This window comes from Pantherophis guttatus, chromosome 10 (genome assembly GCF_059756535.1).
Source record: "Pantherophis guttatus breed Tessera chromosome 10, ASM5975653v1, whole genome shotgun sequence".
Lineage (NCBI taxonomy): Eukaryota > Metazoa > Chordata > Lepidosauria > Squamata > Colubridae > Pantherophis > Pantherophis guttatus.
In genome coordinates this window covers 28,650,683-28,673,103 of record NC_142072.1, presented here as the reverse complement: position 1 = coordinate 28,673,103, position 22,421 = coordinate 28,650,683, and the positions used below count along the sequence as shown (strand labels likewise).

The following is a 22,421-nucleotide window of genomic DNA, read 5'->3' as shown; positions in this document are numbered from 1 at the left end:
GGGATTGCCAGGCTCCAGATGTTGGTGTGTGTTTTCCTTTCTGGCAATATTGGAAGTTTTTGTTCCTAGAACTGACAGGTCCCCGTGGAGGCTTTTGGTGTGTGTGTGTGTATGTGTATGTGACAATCCTGCAAAGTCTCCCACTTGGTCTAGGAAAAGAATCACTTTGCAGGGTACCCCATAGGAGCAGAAGGAGAAGGCAAGTGGAAGCAGAGGGAGGGGGAGTGTCATTCTTGTTCCTGCTTGCCTCCCTGCCCCAAAACTCTAGAAGTTTCTGCATCCAGTCATTGGGTTACTCAGAAATAAGCCAAAGTTTGGGTGCAGCTCACTGCGAACTCCTAAGTTAACTCGATGTCAGGGCCATCCAGGTGTGATAAACCAGATTAGTGTTTCTCAACCTCGCCTCAGCTCCCAAAATTCCACAGCTAGCACTTGATGCTTGGGTATTCTGGGAATTGAAGTCCACGCATCTTAAAAAGTCCAAAGCTGAGAAGCCCTGGGCTAGATAGAATACAGAACTGAGAGAGGAAAAAGACTCATGACGTAAGATTCCCACTGCAGCTTCTCCATCCACAGCCCTTTGAAGCCCTCCAAGAGGGGGCTCCATCCGGGAGTGCGGGAGGATCCCTTGGAAGGCAGGACAGAGGATTTCGGACAATACCTGTATGACAAAATCGCTCAGATCCGGGGGGATTTGGACTCTGACTGGGTAGATCAGGGCAGGGTGACGAGGAATAGTCTTGAGAATGTTACCTGGGAAGAGTTTGATGCTGTGATTCCCGATGATGTGGACAGGATTTTGGGGAGACTTAGTGCGGCCACATGTTTACTGGACCCGTGTCCCTCCTGGCTGGTACTGGCTTCCCGGGAGGTTACACGAGGCTGGCTCCAGGGTGTTATCAACGCTTCGTTGAGTGAGGGTTACTTCCCCACCGCCTTGAAAGAGGAGGTGGTGAGGCCTCTCCTCAAGAAGCCGTCCCTGGATCCGGCAATATTGGCCAACTACCGCCCTGTCTCCAACCTTCGCTTTATGGCGAAGGTTGTTGAGAGTGTGGTCGCGCGACAGTTTCCGCAATTCCTGGAGGAAACATCTTATCTAGATCCGTTCCAGTCGGGTTTCAGGTCTGGGCACAGCACAGAAACGGCATTGGTCGCGTTGGTTGATGATCTCTGGAGGGCTCGGGACAGGGGTTGCTCCTCTGTTTTGGTCCTGTTAGACCTCTCAGCGGCTTTTGATACCATCAACCATGGTATCATGCTGCACCGGCTGGAAGAGTTGGGGGTGGGAGGCACCGTGTTATGGTGGTTCTCCTCCTTTCTCTCTGACCGGTCGCAGTTTGTGTTGGCAGGGAGGCAGAGGTCGACCCCGAGGCCTCTCATCTGTGGAGTGCCGCAGGGATCGGTCCTCTCGCCCCTTCTGTTCAACATTTATGTGAAGCCGCTGGGCGAGATCATCCGTGGCTTTGGGGTGAGATACCACCAGTACGCTGATGACACCCAGCTGTACATCTCCACCCCAGGCCACCCCAACGATGCCCTTGAAGTGATGTCCCAGTGCCTGGAGGCTGTGCAGATCTGGATGGGGAGGAACAGGCTCAAGCTCAACCCTTCCAAGACTGAGTGGCTGTGGCTCCCGGCATCCCGATATAGTCAGTTGACCCCATCACTGACTATTGGGGGCGAGTCGTTGGCCCCCACAGAGAGGGCTCGCAATCTGGGAGTCCTCCTGGATATGCAGCTGTCTTTGGAGGAACATCTGACGGCTGTAACCAGGGGGACCTTTTTTCAGGTTCGCCTGATTCGCCAGTTGCGGCCCTTTCTTGATCGGGATTCCCTGTGCACAGTCACTCATGCCCTCGTCACCTCTCGCCTTGACTACTGCAACGGTCTCTACATGGGGCTCCCCTTGAAGAGCACCCGGAGGCTCCAGTTGGTCCAGAACGCAGCAGCGCGGGTAGTGACGGGAGCAGCATGGCGCTCCCATGTAACACCGCTCCTGTGCGAGCTGCACTGGCTCCCGGTGGTCTTCCGGGTGCGCTTCAAGGTGCTGGTTATCACCTTTAAAGCGCTCCATGGCATAGGGCCTAGCTATCTTCGAGACCGCCTGCTGCTACCGACGACCTCCCATTGACCTGTGCGCTCACACAGAGAGGGCCTCCTCGGGGTGCCATCAGCCAAACAGTGCAGGCTGGTGACCCCCAGGGGGAGGGCCTTCTCTGTGGGGGCACCTACCCTCTGGAATCAGCTGCCCCCAGAGATAAGGAGAATCCAAGACCTCAGTGCCTTCCATCGTGCCCTTAAAACCCATTTTTTCAAGCAAGCCGGGCTGGCTTAAGAAGAAATTTTTAAATGTTTTAATTGGTAGTGAGTTTTAATAGGGCCAAATTTATATATCTTTTAAGTGTTTTTTAATATTTGTACTGCATGTTTTTTAATTCTGGCTGTACACAGTCCTGAGTCCTCAGGGAGAAGGGCGGTATAGAAATTCAATAATAAATAAATAATAAATAAATAAATAAAGTTCAGATGCACGCTGGAGATGGCCTCGGCTTGCCTCCGTACCCTGGAGCTGTGTGACCTCGCTTGGTCCTCCTTTTCCTTGCAGGGCCCGCTGACCGCTCCAAGCTGCAGAGCCATGGAGATGCAGTCGTACTACGCCAAACTCCTGAGCGAGCTGAACGAGCAGCGGAAGCGGGACTTCTTTTGTGACTGCAGCATCATAGTGGAAGGAAGGATTTTCAAGGCCCACAAGAATATTCTCTTTGCCAACAGCGGCTACTTCCGAGCTTTGTTGATCCACTACATTCAGGACAGTGGCCGGCATAGCACAGCTTCCCTGGACATTGTGACCTCGGAGGCCTTCTCCATTATCCTGGACTTCCTTTATTCAGGTAAGCTGGATCTTTGTGGGGAAAATGTGATTGAGGTCATGTCTGCCGCCAGCTACTTGCAGATGACTGATGTGGTCAACTTCTGCAAGACGTACATCCGGTCATCGTTGGACATCTGCAGGAAGATCGAGCGAGAAGCTGCCTTCTACCAGGCGGACAGTGGGAGCTCCACCAGCTCTGCCTGCCAAGGCCCATCCTGCAGTGCCAAGTCCCAATGCTCAGCCTCCGCTTCCTCTCTGCAGGACAAGGATGGCGTCCCGGACTGCCCACAAGGGCCTCCCCCCTGCGGGGACTGCAGCAGCTGCCATCATCATATGGACCTCTTGGCCAGGGATCCTGCTGGCCGTGAGTCTCCGGATGACACCAGCTCCTCGGCACCCAAGGTGATCGAGCCAAAGGTCGAGTTTGATGTGGACGAGGTGGAAGTTGGGGAACGGCTACAGCAGTACCCCACTCCCTTGATGATCGAGCAGATTGAAGAGGGGCTTCATGGGGGGCAGGCCATGGATCTGGCATGCAGCAGCTACCACATGAAGCAGGTTCTCGAAGCCTTGCTGCGCAACAGCGCCTCCCAAAGGAAAGATGAGATGGTCCACCCTTTTGTGCGTGGCTTTGAGGGCCGGCCAGAAGATGCCAGCTTGCCCATGAGCTCCATGATGGACCTTCACAGTGACTGGTATGGAGAGGACACAGGTAAGCGGAGTATGATGCAGCTTCTCTCTCTGCAAGGGGGTTGTTTTCTGATTCGATGATTTCACACTATTCCATTCCTGTGTGGAATTGAGATAATAAGGTGCATTAAAATAGCTGGGCTCCAAAAGAAGAATGAATCTTAATTCCACAATCTACACTTTCTGGGAAGGTGTAGAATTCGACAAGTATTTAATAAAGGTAGTCCTTGACATGCGACCATTTGTTTAATGATTTAAGTTACAACCGCACTGAAAAAAATGACTTGCAACCAATCCTCACGCTTACGAGTGTCACAGCAATCCCACGCTGATTTGATCAGTGTTCAGGTGCTAGGCAACAGGCCTGTGTTCACGGCACTTGCAGCGTCCTGGGCTCGTGGGATCGCTCTTTGTGAGCTTCCAGCTGGCTTCCGACAAAGTCAAGGGGAGAAGCCAGGTTTGCTTAATGTTTGCATGATTCACTTAACAACTGCAGTGATTTGCTTAACAATGGAAATTCTGGTCCCAGTTGTGGATATAAGTTGGGGGGGGATACCTGTATTAGTGTTGGGATTCTCCCTTCTGTTTCATTTTCCTTGCGCCCCTTCCCAAAGATGATGGGCAGGTTATGATGAAGGGAGAATGAAATGTCATAAAATGAAACCATTCATTCATTCTGCTGTCTTTGTAACCTGCCCAAACCCACACTCTCCAGTTATGATAAATCTTGGATTTAAAAGTGCTTTCCAATTGTTCAGTGAGAATGCAGACGGCACAAACAGTTGAGGATACCTTTAAATGGTTCTACCTGTTTCAAAGGCTCTTGCATTGAAGAGCTCGGGCATTTAGAGAGGAGCACTTGATCCCTGCCTATCCTTGGGATGCAGCCATAAACCTCCTAGTGATGATGTCTAGCTGAGCTATTGAAACTACTGGTAAACGTTCCTTTTTGATGAAGGAATGTCCACCTTCTGGAATTCTGTAACTTAAACAAATTGAAATTAGATGTTGAAGTTGTGTACTTTTTGATATTGACTTTGAAAGATGTTTGATTTATTTACTTATTTATTAAATTTATATCCCACCCATCTCGCTATCCAAAGTGACTCTGGGTGGCTGGCCATGCAGTCCTTTAATACAGACCCGGTGGATAGTCATCAGGGGAAATCTAATTAATTTAGAAAGGACTCTGTATATTTTAAATTAGTCCATGCACCATGGACTAGAATTTGGGGTTGATAGTTCTTTCTAAGAAAATCTCCTTTCATGGCCTCCGAGGGAGCATTTTCATCAGCCTAAGAGAATAAAGGACATTTGAGCATAGACAGAAAAGTTACCAAGCAGCAATTTTCAAAACTAAAGAAAAAAAAAACATTTCAGAAATTGTATCTTTGATCCATGAAGTGCTTGCCTCTGAGCTTTAGTTACCATTACCACTGGCAATAAAACTTGACTTAATTCTCCCAAAGGTGCTTTTTCAAGAGGCAACTGGGCTTTCTGGTTTTTCTTTGAAGACGTTTCACTTCTCATCCAAGAAGCTTTTTTACCTTGAAAAAGCACCTTTGGGACAACCATGACCTGGATGACTGAGAATGTCTGTCTATTGGCTTAATTCCTTCATTTCAAACTGACTTATCATAGTACTTTTTAAAGATTTGTTCTGTAAAACTACATGAAACATGAATGACACCAAAGGAAATTAATCCAAGAAAGATTAAATATACCTGTTATAAGGGACTTTCAGTTAAAGTTCACATCTAATCTTGATCATGTTGATCAAATTAGTCCTGATCAATATATTTATCTTCTGTGGCTTTGCTGGTTTTAGCTTAATGGAAACTGCCCTTTATTTGCACAAGTCTCAAGATAGCTAAGTATTAGAGAAGAATGTGTGATGTGCACATTAATATGGACTAGGGGCATGATAGCAGTCTTCCAATATTTGAGGGGCTGTCACAGAGAAGAGTGGGGGTCAGCCTGTACTCCAAAGACCTGAGGGCAGGACAAGAAGCAATGGATAGAAACCTATCAAGGAGTGATCCAACCTAGAACTAACAGAACACTCCATCAGTGGAACCAGAAGCTGTGAGTGCTTCTTCACTGGGAATTTTCAAGAAGAGACTGGACAAGCTGTTTGTCCAGAATGGAATAAGGGTCTCCTGCCATGGGCAGGGGATTGAAATAGAAGACCTCCAAGGTCCCTTCCAACTCTGTTATTCTGTATCAGGGGGTCCTTAGATATTTTGACATTCCCACTTGTTCAATGCCTTTAGGACCGTGAAAATATGGATATAAAGTAGTCCTGAACTCAAGGCCAATGTTTATGGAACTTTTAAGATATGTGGACCTGCTGGCTGGGGAATTCTGGGAGTTGAAGTCCACACATCTTAAAATTCGCAAGATAAAGAAACTGCTCGATTCATAACTTGGTCTCTCAGTTGCTGTCTTTTATCTGCTTCAAGGAATTATTGCTGCTTCTACCCTCCTGTCCTTCTGTATGAAGCCCCCCTCCTCCCCTGCATCATGTTGAAGGTGGATGGATTAAGAGAAAATCTTGCTCCCTTCTTCCCCATCTTTTTAATTGTAATTTTATTGTTATTAGAAATATTTATTTTTCATGGTTTTATTGACTTTTAATGTTGTAAGTGTCCAGAGTCACCTTGAGGTGAGATGGATTGCAAAGAAATCAAATATAGACAAATAATTGCCAACTCGACTGCAGGTCCTTTTTTTAGGAGGCCAGGGGCCCTTTGAGGCCAAGGGACCAGCTGTGTGGGCTACCTCTTCTTGTGCTTTCTCTCTTTCTGCTGGCTTGCTGGGGCTTCCGTCACATTTCCTCCCCAGAAAAAAGCCCGTAGTTCTCTCTGCCTGGAGGAAAGCGGTGCTGGGGACAGAAAGGTCTTCTCTTGGCTTTCTTTGCCCTGATGTCAGTTTACTCTTCCCTGTTGTTGGGGGAGGGCAGCAAGATCCCCCACTCCTGCCTGCTTTGGTATCCCACCTTGAATCAATTTTAAGCCAGTTGGGCTTCAGCTCCCAGAATCCCCCAGCAGCTTTGGGAGTTGAAGCCCACACAGCTTGAAGTGGCCAGCGTTGGGAAGCACAGAAGAAGAGCTGGGACCCTAATATTAGGCTAACTGAAAAGTGGAATTAAAAATATAGGATAACTGAAAGTTACCAGTAGTCCTCGACTTATGACCACAATTGAGCCCAAAATTTCTGTTGCTAAGCAAGACAGTTGTTAAGGGAGTTTGCCTCATTTTACGACTTTCCTTGCCCCAGTTGTTAACTGTGTTGCTGCAATTAAGTTAGTAAGATGGTGGTTATGTGAATCTGCCTTCCCCATTGAAGTTGCTCGTCAGAAGGTCGTAAAAGGTCCCTGCGACACTGCAAGCTTCATAAATATATGCCAGTTACCAAGCATTCAAAATTTGATCCCATGATCAAGGGGATGCTGCAGTGGTCATAAGTGTGAAAAATGGTCATAAATCACTTTTTTCAGTGCCATTGTAACCTCGAATGGTCACTAAACAAATGGTTGTCAAGGAATACCTGTGCTCAAATGTTTGTACCCGGTATGTCTAAAAAGAATACACCCTGTACATCAGTGGTCCCCAACCTTTTTGGTTCCACAGATCAGTGGCTTCAGTGGTTTCATTGGCAGGCGGAAATGCTTTCACGCATGCAACCCAAATCCTGCAGATGCTCAATTGAAGTTTCACATGCTTGCCTGCCTCTTCAGCGACCTGCTTCTCAACGGGCTGCGGCCCTGTAGCGGCCCAGGTGTTGGGGGGGCCCTGCTGTACATCATCACAGAACGTGAATCCAGCCAATTCGTAAAAAGCAGCAGCATTCCCAGCAGGCTTCGGAGCATTGTCCCTGGAGCTACGTCCGGCGATTTAGGGCACGTCTTTGTATCGCTGCTACCTTTGGTCGCCCATGTGCCACTAATGGCTTTCCGTGAGATGCTCTGGGGCAGAATGATTCCGAAATCACGTGGGAATACATGTGAACTCAGCCCTGCATTACACGTGCAGCAGCGGGCCAAAACGATGCAAACCTGGAGAGGTGGAAGGCAGAATAGAGGGGGCCAGAGTTGGAAGGGACCCTTTGAAGTCAGCAAGTCCATCCTCTGGCTCAGTGCAGGATCTATCTGGCAGCATTCCTGACACGTGGCTGCCCAGCCTCTGCTTGAGGGAAAGGGACATCTGTTTATTTTTTTATTTACTTATTTAGCAAATTAAATAGCTCTCCATCTCATGACTCTGGCCAATTCCTGGCCATGGGTTCTACCATCCAACTTCTCTTTTTCCTATGAGGTTGGGGTTTTTTTTGAACTTTCAAGCAGAATTTATCTTCCTGTAACTTAAGGCCATCATTCCATGCCCTAAAAGCTGGGAAAAACAAAAATAGACATTTCTTTTTAACTTCTTGTTATTTAGGGAAGACTTTGGGAGTCTCAGTCAAGAGACCCAACCTAGGGAACGGTCAGATAAGAGCCCACAGATGAGAGGTGGGGGTGGGGAGGTGGGCAAGAGGCTCAGAAGAAACCCTCCCTAGTTTCTGGGGCTGTAAAAGGAATCGGGGGTGGGGGGAGATGTACTTTCAGAGTCTATTAATGTAGCTTTACAATAAAGGGTCTTCTGGTTGAGTTTCTGTCTGGTCTACCTTTGGAAGCTAACCTGTCTCCTCCTTTTCAGGTATCCTATCGCTCCCCTCTACTTTTCCACTTCCTGCCATTTTTTCTCCAGTGCTTTTAGCTTATGCTCCCCTTCCTGCTGCCCTTCTTGAAACCTGCCTAAAACTTTCTTTCGGGGGGGGTGGGGGGGCAGAACAAGGCAGCCAGGAGGGACCCATGCAGAGTACACACGCCTGTCATTTCCTGCAATTTGAAAACTCAGTTTCTTATTCAGATCTGCTCCTGGTTTATTTTGCCACCAGTTTTGTTACTCTCAGCTTGCTGATGGCTGTGTCAGACCTTGTGCTCTCCTGCATCCACCTGCCAAAGCAGATGCCAGCCCGGTGCGTAAAATGTTTGGCCTCTCCTTAGAGCAGAAGCTGAATTGGATTTCGGGGCTTCATGTGGCAAAGGGGAAGTTATGATGGACCCCCAAAAGGCATTTACAACCCTGTTCTGGGGTTCTGATAGTGGTGTGTGCACACAGCCATATTACACTCAAATATGTGATCATGATTTACAATGTTTTATGCCACTTTCCAGCCTTTACAAGTGGTTTCTGGCAAAAACACCACCTTCATTTTATAGCTACCACAAAAAATAGTTGTAAAATCAGGTTGGCATTGGCCGTTATGACTGTCATGATTTACAACGGAAATTTTGGACTCCATTAAAATCGTAAGTCAAGGACTACCTGTAGAGAACTCCCCAGTGGGTTCCCAAGGAAAACCACTGGCCAGGGTGACGGGAATTCAGAAGCGTCCTTCTCCCCAGCCTCCAATTTTTTGGTCGTAGCATTGCGCCAGTTGCCAAAGTGATATATATTACAAACTAGTCTAAAAATACGAGTTCCAGGTATATTAGAAAGAAGCAACATCCTGCGAGCTCCGGAACTAAGCTTTCGTCAGCCATCTGCTGACATCGTCAGAGTATTAAAGTAATGGTAGAGTAATGGTAGTTTAATACTTTGACGATGTCAGCAGATGGCTGACGAAAGCTTAGTTAAATAAAATTTTAATTATTTTAAAATTTTAAGTTTTATATCCTGTAGCAAGCAGAGAGCAATCGAATGCTCTTTCCTCTCCCAAATGTTTGCACTGTTACTTTTAAATCCCCTCTTTTGAAACTCGCACCCCCTTTTGAAACAGTCCCAAATGCTGTTTCCCTCCCCCCAAAGGTGATGTCCTTGTGGTGCCCATCAAGCTGCACAAGTGCCCATTTTGCCCCTACACAGCAAAGCAGAAGGGCATCCTGAAGCGCCACATCCGCTCCCACACCGGAGAGAGGCCCTACCCCTGCGAAGTCTGCGGCAAGCGCTTCACGCGCCAGGAGCACCTCCGGAGCCACGCCTTGAGTGTAAGTGGCACGTCGGCTGCACCCACCCATCCGGGGAAGCCGTGTTCCCATCGCAACGGGTGATCAACTTGTGGAAGTCAGGGAGGTTTTTGGAAAAGGGCTGGGCATGACTTGGGCCGGTACAGATGAGACACAGAGTTTGGGGCATCAGCCATGTTGTTTGTTCATTGTACAAATCTATATGGCTGCCCAACTCACACCCGGGTGACCGTGGGCAGCTCACAACATTAACATACACAACCCATTCTCCCTGCCCCCCAAGGCAGCAGCAACGTAATCATACCAACCCCTTGATCGCCCCATCTCCATGCAGTGGGGAGGGGGGGGCAATCATACTTCTGGGGGAAGGAAGGGGCCACCCCCGAGAAGGCCTTTTTTTGTGGTCCCAAAAGATGACAATCCCGTAACGTGCCCTGCCTTCCTGTTTGGGTGGGCCGGGTGGATGGAAGATGGGACATTATAGGTGATCTTTCAAACAGCTTGGTCCCAGGCCATGCAGGACTTTAAAAGTGACAACCAGCATCTTAACTGGGCCGGAAGCAGATTGGCAGACAGTGTGGCTCTCGTAAACGAGGTGACCATGCGCAAGTCCAGGCTCGTCTGGGCTGTTGCATTCTGCACTGATTGAAGCTTCTGAAGGCTCTTTGGGGGCACTACACTAGTGCAGACGGGAGGGGACCAGGGCGTGGGTATCTGAGATGGGCATGTTGGTCCAGGATGGGTATAAAGTTGTGCAAAGGCCATCCTGACCACGACTGCCACCTGTGGTTGACCATCCTGCTTGATGTTTGGATCTCCAGGTCCATCGGTCCAACAAGCCCATCATCTGCAAAGGCTGCCGGCGGACGTTCACCAGCAGCCTGACTCAAGGCTTGCGTCGCTTTGGCTTGTGTGACAGTTGCACGTGTGTCACCACCACACATGAGGATTCGGTGCCCATCAACCTCAGCCTCATGGAGCCTTCCTCCGAAGGGCCGGAAAAGAGTGACCCAGACAACGACTGGCCCATCTACGTTGAATCGGGGGATGAAAACGATCCGCCTGAGGACGAGGAGGCCGATCCCCACCATAAGCAGGGCCTCCATGAAGAAGCACTGATGTAGCAGTGGGGCGGGGGGATGGGGGGAGGGGCTGGAGCACGGTTGGGAATCCCTTTTCCTTATTATGGATGGGTCGACCCATACAGTTACCTAGAATTGCATGAACTTGGGTCCTTTTTATATAAACAGAAATAATTCTCTTTTGGTGACCATAGATAGACTTTGTCATTCTGAAACACCTTTTTCAATCGTCGTTGCTGTGCATGACTTATTTGGAAAGGATTCCGGGTTCAAGAGTGGGAGCACCAGGGCTCCCAGCTGCAGTTCTGAGAGGTTGGGTGCCTTTTGCAGCTGGCCTCTTCTCTGCTTACTTGGTGCAGCCTCTCTTTTTCCTCCCTGCTGCTACTTTTTCCTTGAAGTACCCTTTGGATCCAGAAAAGATTTGGGGGTGGGGGGACAAGCTTTCCTCCCTCCCTTCCTCCCTGTTCTGATCTTTAATTCTAACTTAGAAATGTAAACACCACTCTCTCCGTGCAAAAACTGGAAACTTCATCACCAGTTTGATGTCTGAATTGAAGAACTGCTACAACGAATCCTAATTTTTAGATATTTTTATCACCAATTTAAATGGATGCTTCGGCTCTGCCTCAAGTCAAGGGCACATAAAAAGTTTACAAATCTCTGGAGTAACAACCTTGGGGATTGCAGTGCACTGAGCACTGATGTGCTTTGTGCTTAAACCAAAGGGACTCTTCTGTCTTGAGCTGTGTATCCGTGGCAGGACTTAATGGCTACACTTGGTGATAGTGGAGCAGAAAGTCTGAAGTTCATTTCTCAGCATCTCCAACTGAAACACCAAGATATTTTGCTGCCTGACTGGCTCGGTATCAGCAGCTGCCTTCATTTATTGGACCCAAAGCCGATGGTTGCTGTGGCTGGCCCCACGCGCACAGTGTAAGCTACCACAGAGGATGTACCGCTTGTGGGCCCTTAGAACAATTGATGACTCCACATGGTTCATGCTTCTAGGAAGAAATATGAGAGGGAAGCCGATGGTGCTCTGGAGCCAGAGGCAGGGACACGTGGCCTCAAGGGCTGTTGAGTAGAGCTCCAGCATCTTCACTGGTGGCTGAGCTGGGACCTCCGGCAGGGCCCAGCAAAGAGCCTGGAATGAGCCTGTCGGGTCAAAGTTGACAGAACTCCACTTTGCCCTTGTGCATTGCAAAGGCAATTCTGTGAAGATTTCTGGGAATGTCCACGTTCTGGACCTGGTGGGTGGGGGAAATTGGGCCCTTGCAGGATCCCCTTTCTGGTGGTGGTTGTATTGTGAACACTGAGTCAGCAATGAGCCACAATTCTTCAGTTTACTGCCCCACTTCTTTCCAGGATGCATGCCTCTCATTGCACAGATACATGGTAATATGGGTGGATTGTGTTGTATCGTCTTACAAGTTTGTCTCGTGTGTGTTCTATGTTTTAAAAAAATACAATTTCAACTTTGCTTTATTCCCATTGATGGTATACACTAGGGATTTAGTTTCCTATAGAATGTGAAATTACTCAATTTATGTCCTCAGGTTGAATTTCTAGAGGCTATTTAAACTATCAAAACACATTGGATATAACAGAACAAAGTTACCAAAAGAAAAGCCAGCAAACATCAAAGTCTAAAATTGTATGTAGTGGTTTGTATTTTCCGTATTCAGAATAAATTCACCTTCTCCATCCTGGTGTCAACGTTACCAGGTAGACCAGGCAGGAAAAATGACCAGATAAGTTAATTCTACTTTATTGTAAAGTTACATTCATAGAATCTTGCAAGTCTGAAGGTGTAAGTCTCCTGCCATCATCTTTACAGTCTGAGAAACTAGGGAAGGTCTCTCTTCGGCCTCTTGCCCCGTCCACTCCCCAGCTGTGGACTAAGCTGTCTCTCTTACCTGGCAGTTCTCTAGGCAGCCTTTCTCCCCATCTCCCAAGGCGCTTCCCACATGTTAGTACACCTGGTGACCTTCCCAGTGTGCTGGACTAGGTCCCACCTGGCTTTACCAACTAGAAATTGTGGAGATTAATCTGACACATCTGAATAGCACCAACCCAGATACTAGGAGCAGAAAAACTTGGTTTCTAGTTCTCCCTAAGACATGGAAGTCAACCTTGGCCAATCACAACCTTTGTAAAAGCTGGCTAAAAAAATCTGCTTACTGTATCCTTGTTCTTTAAAAACAGAATTGTCCCTCCTCTGCTTCCATATTTCCCAAGTGTGAATCCCCAAGGTGATTATTGAAAAAGTTCAAAATAGTGCATGTGATTACACAAAGCCCTGCTGCTTTGTGTAACTGCTCCTTTGACTTGTTTTATTTTCCCTCATTTTGCCTTTACATTGTCAGGTTCCAAGGAATTGGAGTAGCTGTGCATCCCACAACCTGGATCCCCCCCCCCAAGTGTGCTGAACTACCTCTGACCAACTCAGCACTGCAGCTGTCTAAGCTGTGCCCACTTTAGCTCATGGCCCTGCCTGGACCCAATTGTGGTATAAACCCATCTCAGGGGAGCATTATTTTTCTGCCATGGCCTCTGGATGATGAAGCTATTGCTGTTTCAGGAGTCAGAAGATGTAAATTGTCCTCAGTGGGCCTGGTGTTAATACAAAAGTTTTGTCCATCATCCAGGAGGCAGCCTGAAGGTGTATAAAGTAGATTAGGTTTTGCCCCTTGGAGGAAGTCAGGAGATGGGCAATGATGAGGAATAGTATGAAGCATTGAGAGAGAGTAGTAGGAGCAGCAAACATCACAATCTCCTGAAGGGACAGGTGAGACCATTAATCCATCTGGGTTGTGGGCTTCTGCAGTGGTCAGAATACAGTATTGGCCTGATTTTATATTGGTTTTAAAATTGATACTGATTTTAATTGAAATGTTTTAAATTATGGGCCAAACTTTATTTAATTATTTTGAAACTATTTTAACTTTTGTGTACAAATGTTTTATTTTTGGCTGTTCACCGCCCTGAGTCCGAAAGGAGAAGGGTGGTATAGAAATTTAAATAATAAATAAATAAATTGCAGGCTAATTCTGCCAGCTGCCAGCAGTTCAATTCTAACCGGCTCAAGGTTGACTCAGCCTTCCCTCCTTCTGAGGTTGGTAAAATGAGGATCCAGATTGTTGACGGCAATAGGCTGACTAAACCATTTAGAGAAGGCTGTAAAACACTGTGAAGTGGTATATAAGTCAACAGTAAATACTATTGCTATTCTGGCTTGGGGAGAAAAGTCTAGATGGTCCATGCTCAACACAAATCTGTTGATTAATGGACAGAATGCTGCAGTTTTCTTGGTGATAACGGTTTACTGTAGATCTCTTCGGAGGTTTAAGGATTCTTGTTTGCATCAGACAATTCAGTCTGGTTTCAGGAATTTTCTTGAGAGTGGAAAATGAAGCTTATTTATATAAGGGGAAAGAGGAGAGAATTCTAATCAACATTCCCATTCTGGCCAAAACTAAGTGGGTTATTTTGTTCATCCCATTTGTGTTTCATGAAATTGTATTGTTTTTGGCTTCCCTGTGAGGACACACCGCCTGCATATTCCTTTCATCCTGCAAATGCTAAGTTCTGTTATATATCTATGAAGCCTTTTAGTCTAATCCAAATTTGGCATTTTGATAAGCAATACTTAAAAAGAATGGAAATATAATTTTGATTACTTTTCTATGAGCCTAAGAAGCTGTTTGAACTAATATTTTGAAACTATTTCTCTCTACTTTGATGATGCAGTTGCAAGATTAATGGCCTTGTTTTCCTGACTGCTTACCAGCCTCAGTGGTCTCCCCTGCTGGGGAGTCCCATTGACTGAAAAAGACAAATGCTTTTAGGGAGGCTTCAGCCTCTCCAAAGTGTCTTTTATTTTGTTTTCAATGAGTAGTAAGTTTTTAAACCAGAGATCTTTAAACTGATTTTTTAAAATAAAGCTGTTTTGCTTGGTTTCCTCTCTGACTACAAAATTTAAATCTTTATGAGATTTAATGTGGTGAAATTCTTAACTTCTGCTTTTATATCACCAGAGTTTATTGAACGAAAACTTAAAGCAAGTTCCTTAAAAAGATACATTTAAAGACACCCACTCAAAACTTCCATAAATCTTGAATTCCGAGACTTCAAAGGTAGGCAGGTTGGTGCTAAAGTTGCATTTAAATTTAGTGAAATTACATGTTTTGCTTGAGGTCTCCCTCAAGTTCAAGCTCACCTCCTGGTGCTTCCCATGTGCACCCAAGATAGCTTTTGGTAAAAGTATCATTTTTACCAAAACTGAGTGCCTTTCCTCCTCCTGGGATGTTTGAAATTCCCAGTTTAGCCACAACTTTGGTGGTTTCCCATTCTAAGCAGATCTGACTTTGTTTAGTTCTTATTATTAGTTCCTGATTATTCAATCATTTTAAGAGGGTCTGGGGAAGCTTGAAAATCTCTGTTTTTGAACTGTTGTGGGAAAAATGTGATTTTAAATGAGGAACCAAAATGTTGGAAGTTGAATTCAACTAAGACTTTTTTACTGACATGCAGAACTACAGTGATAGCTGGGATTCCCAAAAAATTGCCCCAAATCCCACAAGGTTATTTATTTTATTTATTTTTTTATTTTTTTATTTTATTAAATTTATATACCGCCCTTCTCCCTGAGGACTCAGGGCGGTGTACAGCCAGAATTAAAAAACATGGAATACAAATATTAAAAAACAATTAAAATATATATAAATTTGGCCCAAAATTAAAAATACAAACCAATTAAAACATTTAAAATTTCTTCTTAAGCCAGCCGGCTTGCTGGAAAAAGTGGGTTTTAAGGGCATGGCGGAAGGCACTGAGGTCTTGGATTCTCCTTATCTCTGGGGGAACTGATTCCAGAGGGTAGGTGCCCCCACAGAGAAGGCCCTCCCCCTAGGGGTCACCAGCCTACATTGATTGGCTGATGGCACCCTGAGGAGGCCCTCTCTGTGGGAGCGCACAGGACGATGGGAGGTCGGTAGCAGCAGGCGGTCTTGAAGATAGCTAGGCCCTATGCCATGGAGCGCTTTAAAGGTGATAACCAACACCTTGAAGCGCACCCGGAAGACCACTGGGAGCCAGTGCAGCTCGCGCAGGAGCAGTGTTACATGGGAGCACCAGGCTGCTCCCGTCACTACCCGCGCTGTTGCATTCTGGACCAGTTGGAGCCTCCGGGTGCTCCTCAAGGGGAGCCCCATGTAGAGAGCGTTGCAGTAGTCAAGGCGAGAGGTGACGAGGGCATGAGTGACTGTGCACAGGGAATCCCGATCAAGAAAGGGCTGCAACTGGCGAATCAGGCGGACCTGACAAAAGTTCCCCCTGGTTACAGCCGTCAGATGTTCCTCCAAGGACAGCTGTATATCCAGGAGGACTCCCAGATTGCGAGCCCTTTCTATGGGGGCCAAAGACTCGCCCCCAATAGTCAGTGATGGAGTCAACTGACTATATCGGGATGTCGGGAGCCACAGCCACTCAGTCTTGGAAGGGTTGAGCTTGAGCCTGTTCCTCCCCTCCAGATCCGCACAGCCTCCAGGCACTGGGACATCACTTCAAGGGCATCATTGGGGTGGCCTGGGATGGAGATGTACAGCTGGGTGTCATCAGCGTACTGGTGGTGTCTCACCCCGAAGCCACGGATGATCTCGCCCAGCGGTTTCACATAAATGTTGAACAGAAGGGGCGAGAGGACCGATCCCTGCGGCACTTCACAGATGAGAGGCCTCGAGGTCGACCTCTGCCCCCCTGCCAACACAAACTGCGACCGGTCGGAGAGAAAGGAGGAGAACCACCGTAACACGGTGCCTCCCACCCCCAACTCTTCCAGCCGGTGCAGCATGATTCCATGGTCGATGGTATCAAAAGCTGCTGAGAGATCTAACAGGACCAGAACAGAGGAGCAACCCCTGTCCTGAGCCCTCCAGAGATCATCAACCAACGCGACCAATGCCGTTTCCGTGCTGTGCCCAGACCTGAACCCCGACTGGAACAGATCTAGATAAGATGTTTCCTCCAGGAATTGTGGGAACTGTCGCGCGACCACACACTCAACAACCTTCGCCATGAAGCGAAGGTTGGAGACAGGATGGTAGTTGGCCAATATTGCCGGATCCAGGGACGGCTTCTTGAGGAGAGGCCTCACCACCGCCTCTTTCAAGGCAGCGGGGAAGTGACCCTCACTCAATGAAGCGTTGATAACACCCTGGAACCAGCCTCGTGTAACCTCCCGGGAAGCCAGTACCAACCAGGAGGGACACGGGTCCAGTAAACATGTGGCCGCACTAAGTCTCCCCCAAATCCTGTCCACATCATTAGGAGTCACAGCGTCAAACTCCTCCCAGGTAACATTCTCAAGACTATTCCTCATCACCCTGCCCTGATCTACCCAGTCAGAGTCCAAGTCCCCCCGGATCTGAGCGATTTTGTCATACAGGTATTGTCCGAAATCCTCCGCCCTGCCTTCCAAGGGATTCTCCCGCACTCCCGGATGGAGTAAGGAGCGGGTCACCCTAAACAGGGCGGCCGGACGATTCCCTGATGACGCAATAGAGGCGGAAAAGTAATTAAACTTTGCCGTCTTTATCACCACTAGGTAGGCCTTAATATGCGACCTTACCAGTGTTCGATCAGATTCAGCGAGACTGGCCCTCCAACCGCTCTCCAGGCATCTTTTCCAGTGCTTCATTTCCCTCAGCTCCTCGGTGAACCAAGGAGCCGCTCGGGATCAGCACCGAGTCAGAGGCCGCAAAGGCACGACTTGGTCCAAGGCCCCACCAGCTGCCCGATCCCAGGCAGCTATCAGGTCCTCGGCCGAGTCATGTGCTAGATCCTCAGGAAATGGCCCAAGCTCCATCTGGAACCTCTCATGATCCACCAGGCGCCTGGGGCGGATCCATCTAATTGGATCCGCCTCCCTGCGGCGGAGGGCAGCGGTTCGAAGATCCAGGCGAAGGAGTGAGTGGTCTGTCCATGACAAGGGTTCCATGTCTATATCCCCAATAACAAGACCACTTGTTATTGGGGATATGACCACTGGCCAGAGACAAAAATCAGGTCCAGAGTGTGACCTCCCCTGTGAGTAGGGCCATGAACTAATTGGGTCAGGTCCATGGCCGTCATGGAAACCATGAACACCTCAGACGTTTCACCAACGGATGGCAAGTTGAAATCACCCATGACTAAAAGCCTGGGTGTATCTACTGCCACCGTGGCCATCACGTCGAGTAGCTCAGGTAGGGCTGTTGCCACGCAACAGGGAGCCAGGTACGTAAGCAACAAGCCCATCTGAACCCCATGACCCCACCTCACAAGGAGGGACTCACATTCGGCTATCTGAGGCACAGCGGTCTCCCTCGGACCCAGATCCTCGTTAATAATAACCGCCACCCCCCGCCCCTCCCCTGCACCCTCGGCTGATGGAATGCTCTGAAGCCTGGTGGGCACATTTCGACCAGAGGGACGCCGCCCTCCGCGCCCAACCAGGTCTCCGTAATACCCGCCAGGTCCGCTCCTCCCTCTTGTATAAGATCGTGAATGAGGGGGGGTTACAGGTTATGTACCCTCTGAAATGTCCCAAAGGTGGTTTTTTTTTTCTGGAAGGCAACTGGACTTTCTTGTTTTTTCTTTTGAAGACGTTTCACTTCTCAAAAGAAACAAAGTCCAGTTGCCTCCGGGGGGTGGGGGGAGCACCTTTGGGATAACCATGACCTGGATGACTCAGAATCTCTACAGACTTCTCCTCTCTGAAATGTTACAGTAACTAAAAATGGCAAAGGCAACTTGAAGATGCATGGACTCCAACTCCCAGAATTCCCCAACCAACATGCTGGTGAGTCCACAAATCTTAAAGCTGTCAAGATTTAAGAAATGCTGACATAGACACCAGGAAAGGAGAATATTTGGCATAGATCTTTGTAACCAGAACGTAGCATCTGATCAGAACATGGCATGACCTTGCTGTGGGCTGTCCCAGCGCTGCTAAAGCCTGCTTTTCCATAAGAGGCTGCAAGCCATCTTTTCTCCTGAGTCACCAAGCACTTTGTCTCCTAAACAACATCCTTCTTGGTGCCCAAAGATAAACCCCTTTCACACCAAGGAAAAGACAACCTAGTTACCGGTCTCCTTCCACTCCAAACTTAGGAGGCAGCTTTCAATCAGCTGCTTCTTGGAATTCCTCTTGGCCATCATTTATGTTAGATAGAATATTATTTTTATAGGACAAAAAAATAAAAAATAAATGCACACCAGGGGCAGAGAATTCAAAAGAAGTCTGAAAAAGATTCATCTACAAGCAAGCAAAATCTGGCAAATTAGTCTGTGTGAAATAGTTCTCCAGTGCTGTCCACCATTGGCCTGTGTTTGCAAGCAACCCCCTCCCGATGTTTGGTTTGTCTCAAGGCAAAAGGGTTGGAAATAAACCAAAGCGGAGAATCGACAAAGGTCACTCATTGCCCACATTGTGATCTTTTCTCTGCAGGATGTGGAACAAATAGGAAATGCTTTGGTAGTCTTGTTTCCACATTGGTGCATCATTAAGTCTTTGTATGTTTGTGTCATGTCTCTTCAGATAGCTGTAGCAGCCCAGGACTTTTGAAACTTACTGTGAACAAAATAAAGTTTTGACAACAATATGAACTTGGTGAGGCTTATGCCAGTATCTTTTGGAGAGGGATTACATGATTGAACCCAAAATTACAGTTGTAAATTGTTGTGGTCATTAAGCAGGGCACCATCTTATAGTGCCTGATTTCATGACTTTTTTTTTTTTGCAGTGATCATTAAGTGAATCCATTTTCACCAATGGGCATAAGTAAAGGCTAGTTTCTGGCAAAACCTGTCATAAATCATGGTCATGTGACTGAGATGCTGCAAAATGCAATCCCGTGACTGCAGGGGGGGGTGCCTTTGGAACCTTGAAACCAGGTGATAAATGCCTTTTGGGGAGTCTGGTTGTAAGTCAAGGACTACCTGAAACTTTCTCTTGAGAAAGGCATTCTCAATTTGTGGACAATCTTGTCTTTTTGTGTGGAATTTCTGTGATTTGTGAGTCTTGCTGTACACACTGCAGGAGGGGTGTTTTAGTCCATGGTGGCAAAAAAAATCAGGAGCTGTTAGCACTTTTTCCAAGTAACAAGTGACCAAGCTATATTCAGTTACCCTTAGGGAACTGGGCGAGCTACAGACTTTCGTTGACCAAAAATCTAGAATGGCGGTTCATTCAACCGGCCCGACCCCAGGAAGCCATCCCAGCTCCCCGGTTCTGTGCTGAGAAAAGAAAGATGGTCCCTCCATCTGTGTGTGGACCATAGAGGGTTAAACGCTCTCTGTGTGGAAAATTCCCACCCCCCTGCCTTTAATGAAAAGCCTGCCGGCCCATCTGGCAAAGGGGAAAATTTTCACAAAGCTAGACCTGCGAGAAGCATACTACTGAGTTAGGATCAAAGAGGAAGATGAGTAGAAGACAGCATTCCACTGCCCCTTAGGGTGTTTCTAGTTCAGAGACCTCCTATATAGACTGCAAGGAGCCCCTGCGGTCCTCATGCAGCTGATAAATGAGGTGCTGCACGAACATACAAAGGGGTACTGGTATATTTAGATGACATTTTAATCTATTCCGAAACTATGGTGGAGCACGTCAGGCTGGTGCAGACAGTACTAAAGAAACTCTGTGCTGCTCAGCTATACACTAAACTTTCTAAATGTGAGTTCCATCAAAGGAAGATTGACTACTTGGGTTACTGAATATCCCACGAAGAGATAGAAATGGACCCAGAGAAAGTCTGTGCAGTACTGGACTGGGCTCCACTCCATACCAGGAAACAGAGCTGCAGAGCTTTTTAGGATTCACAAACTTCTATCATCGTTTGCACAAATCTCTCTCCATGTCACAAAGTTGATAAAAACAGCCAGCCACTCCAATGGACAATGAACTGTCAAGCAGCGTTTGAATAACTTTGTTTGCAGCCAAGCCAGCCCTAAAGCACCCAGACCCAAATGCTCCTTTTGTCATCCAAGCCGATGCCAGCATTGTGGTTGTGAGGGCAGTCTTCCTACAAAGAAACCAGGAGGGCCCCCCACAACCATGTGCCTACACATCCAAAAAACTCACCAACATCGAGTGACGGTGAACCATTTGGGAAAAAGAGGCATACCAGTGTGATAGGCATTACTTACATGGAGCACTTTCTGATGGTGGTCGGGGCTTCTTTCGAGGTTTGGACAGACCACAAAAATATAGAGGCCCTAACACACACACTCCAAAATAGTTGTCACCTAAACAAGTTCGATGGGCGCAATACTTCAATCGCTTCAATTTCACACTGAAATACCTCCCAGTGGGAAAAAATCTTCCTAGCTGATGCACTATCTAGAATGCCTCAGTATTAATGAATGCCTCACTCTTAAGCCAGAAATAGTCAGACCAGTCATCCTTCCCACCAACTAGTGGCCCCAGTAACCATCAGGGCACAAACGAAAGCAAGGGCCCCAAAAACTGAAGCCACCTTAAAAGGAACCCTGGAGGGAGACGAATGCTTCCAGAAACATAAGGATGAATGCACCATAAGAGATGGTTTGATTTGGGTGGGAACTAAATTGTATGTCCCGAAAAGCCAGAGACACTAATTCTAGAGAAAAGTCATGACTTTATAACTATGGAGCATTTTGGGTTCATAAAATGCTCCATTTGATCAAACAACAGTTTTGGTGGCTATCGCTGAAAAAGGATATTGAAGAGTATATGGCAAGCTGCCCAGTATGTGCCTCAGCCAAATGACAGCAAGAGAAAACAACAGGGCTCCTTCAAACAGTAGCAGAGCCTAGCGCTCCATGGAAAGAAATCTCCATGGACTTTATTGTAGAACTCCCTGAGAGCTCAAGAAATACGGTAATCTGGGTCGTAATGGACCTATTCTCCAAACAAGTATATTTTGCAGCCTGCCAAAAGATCCCATCTGCCCATGCCTTGGCTAAACTTTTCATTAAACATTGTCTATAGCATGGTGCTCTGCAATGCATAATCTTTGAGTCCAATTCACCTCGAAGTTTTGGCAGGAGTTTCTGGGACTTTTGGGGACCTCCCAGGAATTAAGCTTCAGTCATCACCCCCAAATTAATGGGGTGTGTGAATGAGCTAATGGGTTTCTAGAACAGTACCTCAGGTGTTATGTAAACTACCAGCAAGACAACTGGACGGAGCGCCTTCTGTTTGCTGAAGTAGCATACAATAATTCTGTCATAGCAGCACAGGATTCATCCCATTCAAGGTGGCCATGGACCAAGACTTTGCCTCAATACTGGAATTGCCCATGCCCCCCCCCATCACCTCTCTCAAAGACTGGGTATACAAGACATCTGACCACTATCTAGAAAATCGCTAGAAGAGGTGAGGGACACCTATAAAAAGCAAGCAGACAAAAAATGCATGAAGCCTAAAGACTTTAATGCAGGAGAACAGGTGTATCTGTTTACCACATACTTGTAATCCAGGCAACCCTCGAAAAAAATGGGCCCAAGTATGTTGGACCTTTTCCCATTAAATGCCTGATTAACCTACACTCAGGTGCATCGACCCAATTTTCCACTGCTGAAACCTGAGGTGCTCTTCCCTCCTGCCTCTAATGCCACCCTGCCCCACCTGAGCCTCTCATGATCAAAGGGGAGCAGCAGTTCAAAGTCAAAGACATCCTGGATTCCTGCAAACACTGGGGGAAGATCCAGTACCTAGTGGCATGGAAAGACTTTCCCCCTTCCAAAA

At 47.3% G+C, this 22,421-nt stretch overlaps 1 protein-coding gene across 3 annotated transcripts in view; it reads left to right on the top strand.

Moving 5' to 3' along the window:
• Window positions 1–14,623, top strand: part of ZBTB8B (zinc finger and BTB domain containing 8B) — a 43,883-nt gene extending 29,260 nt beyond the window's left edge. For 2 of the 3 annotated variants that reach the window (XM_034413189.3, XM_034413190.3), the window contains exons 2-4: window positions 2,606–3,584; window positions 9,415–9,593; window positions 10,394–14,623. In XM_034413189.3, the coding sequence (XP_034269080.1) occupies window positions 2,636–3,584; window positions 9,415–9,593; window positions 10,394–10,696 (1,431 nt within the window). In that variant the 5' untranslated portion in view covers window positions 2,606–2,635 and the 3' untranslated portion in view covers window positions 10,697–14,623. Of the gene's footprint in view, window positions 1–1,029; window positions 3,585–9,414; window positions 9,594–10,393 lie in introns of those variants that run through there. The other variant, XM_034413188.3, reaches the window with a different exon arrangement.
• The last annotated feature ends 7,798 nt before the right edge of the window (window positions 14,624–22,421 follow it).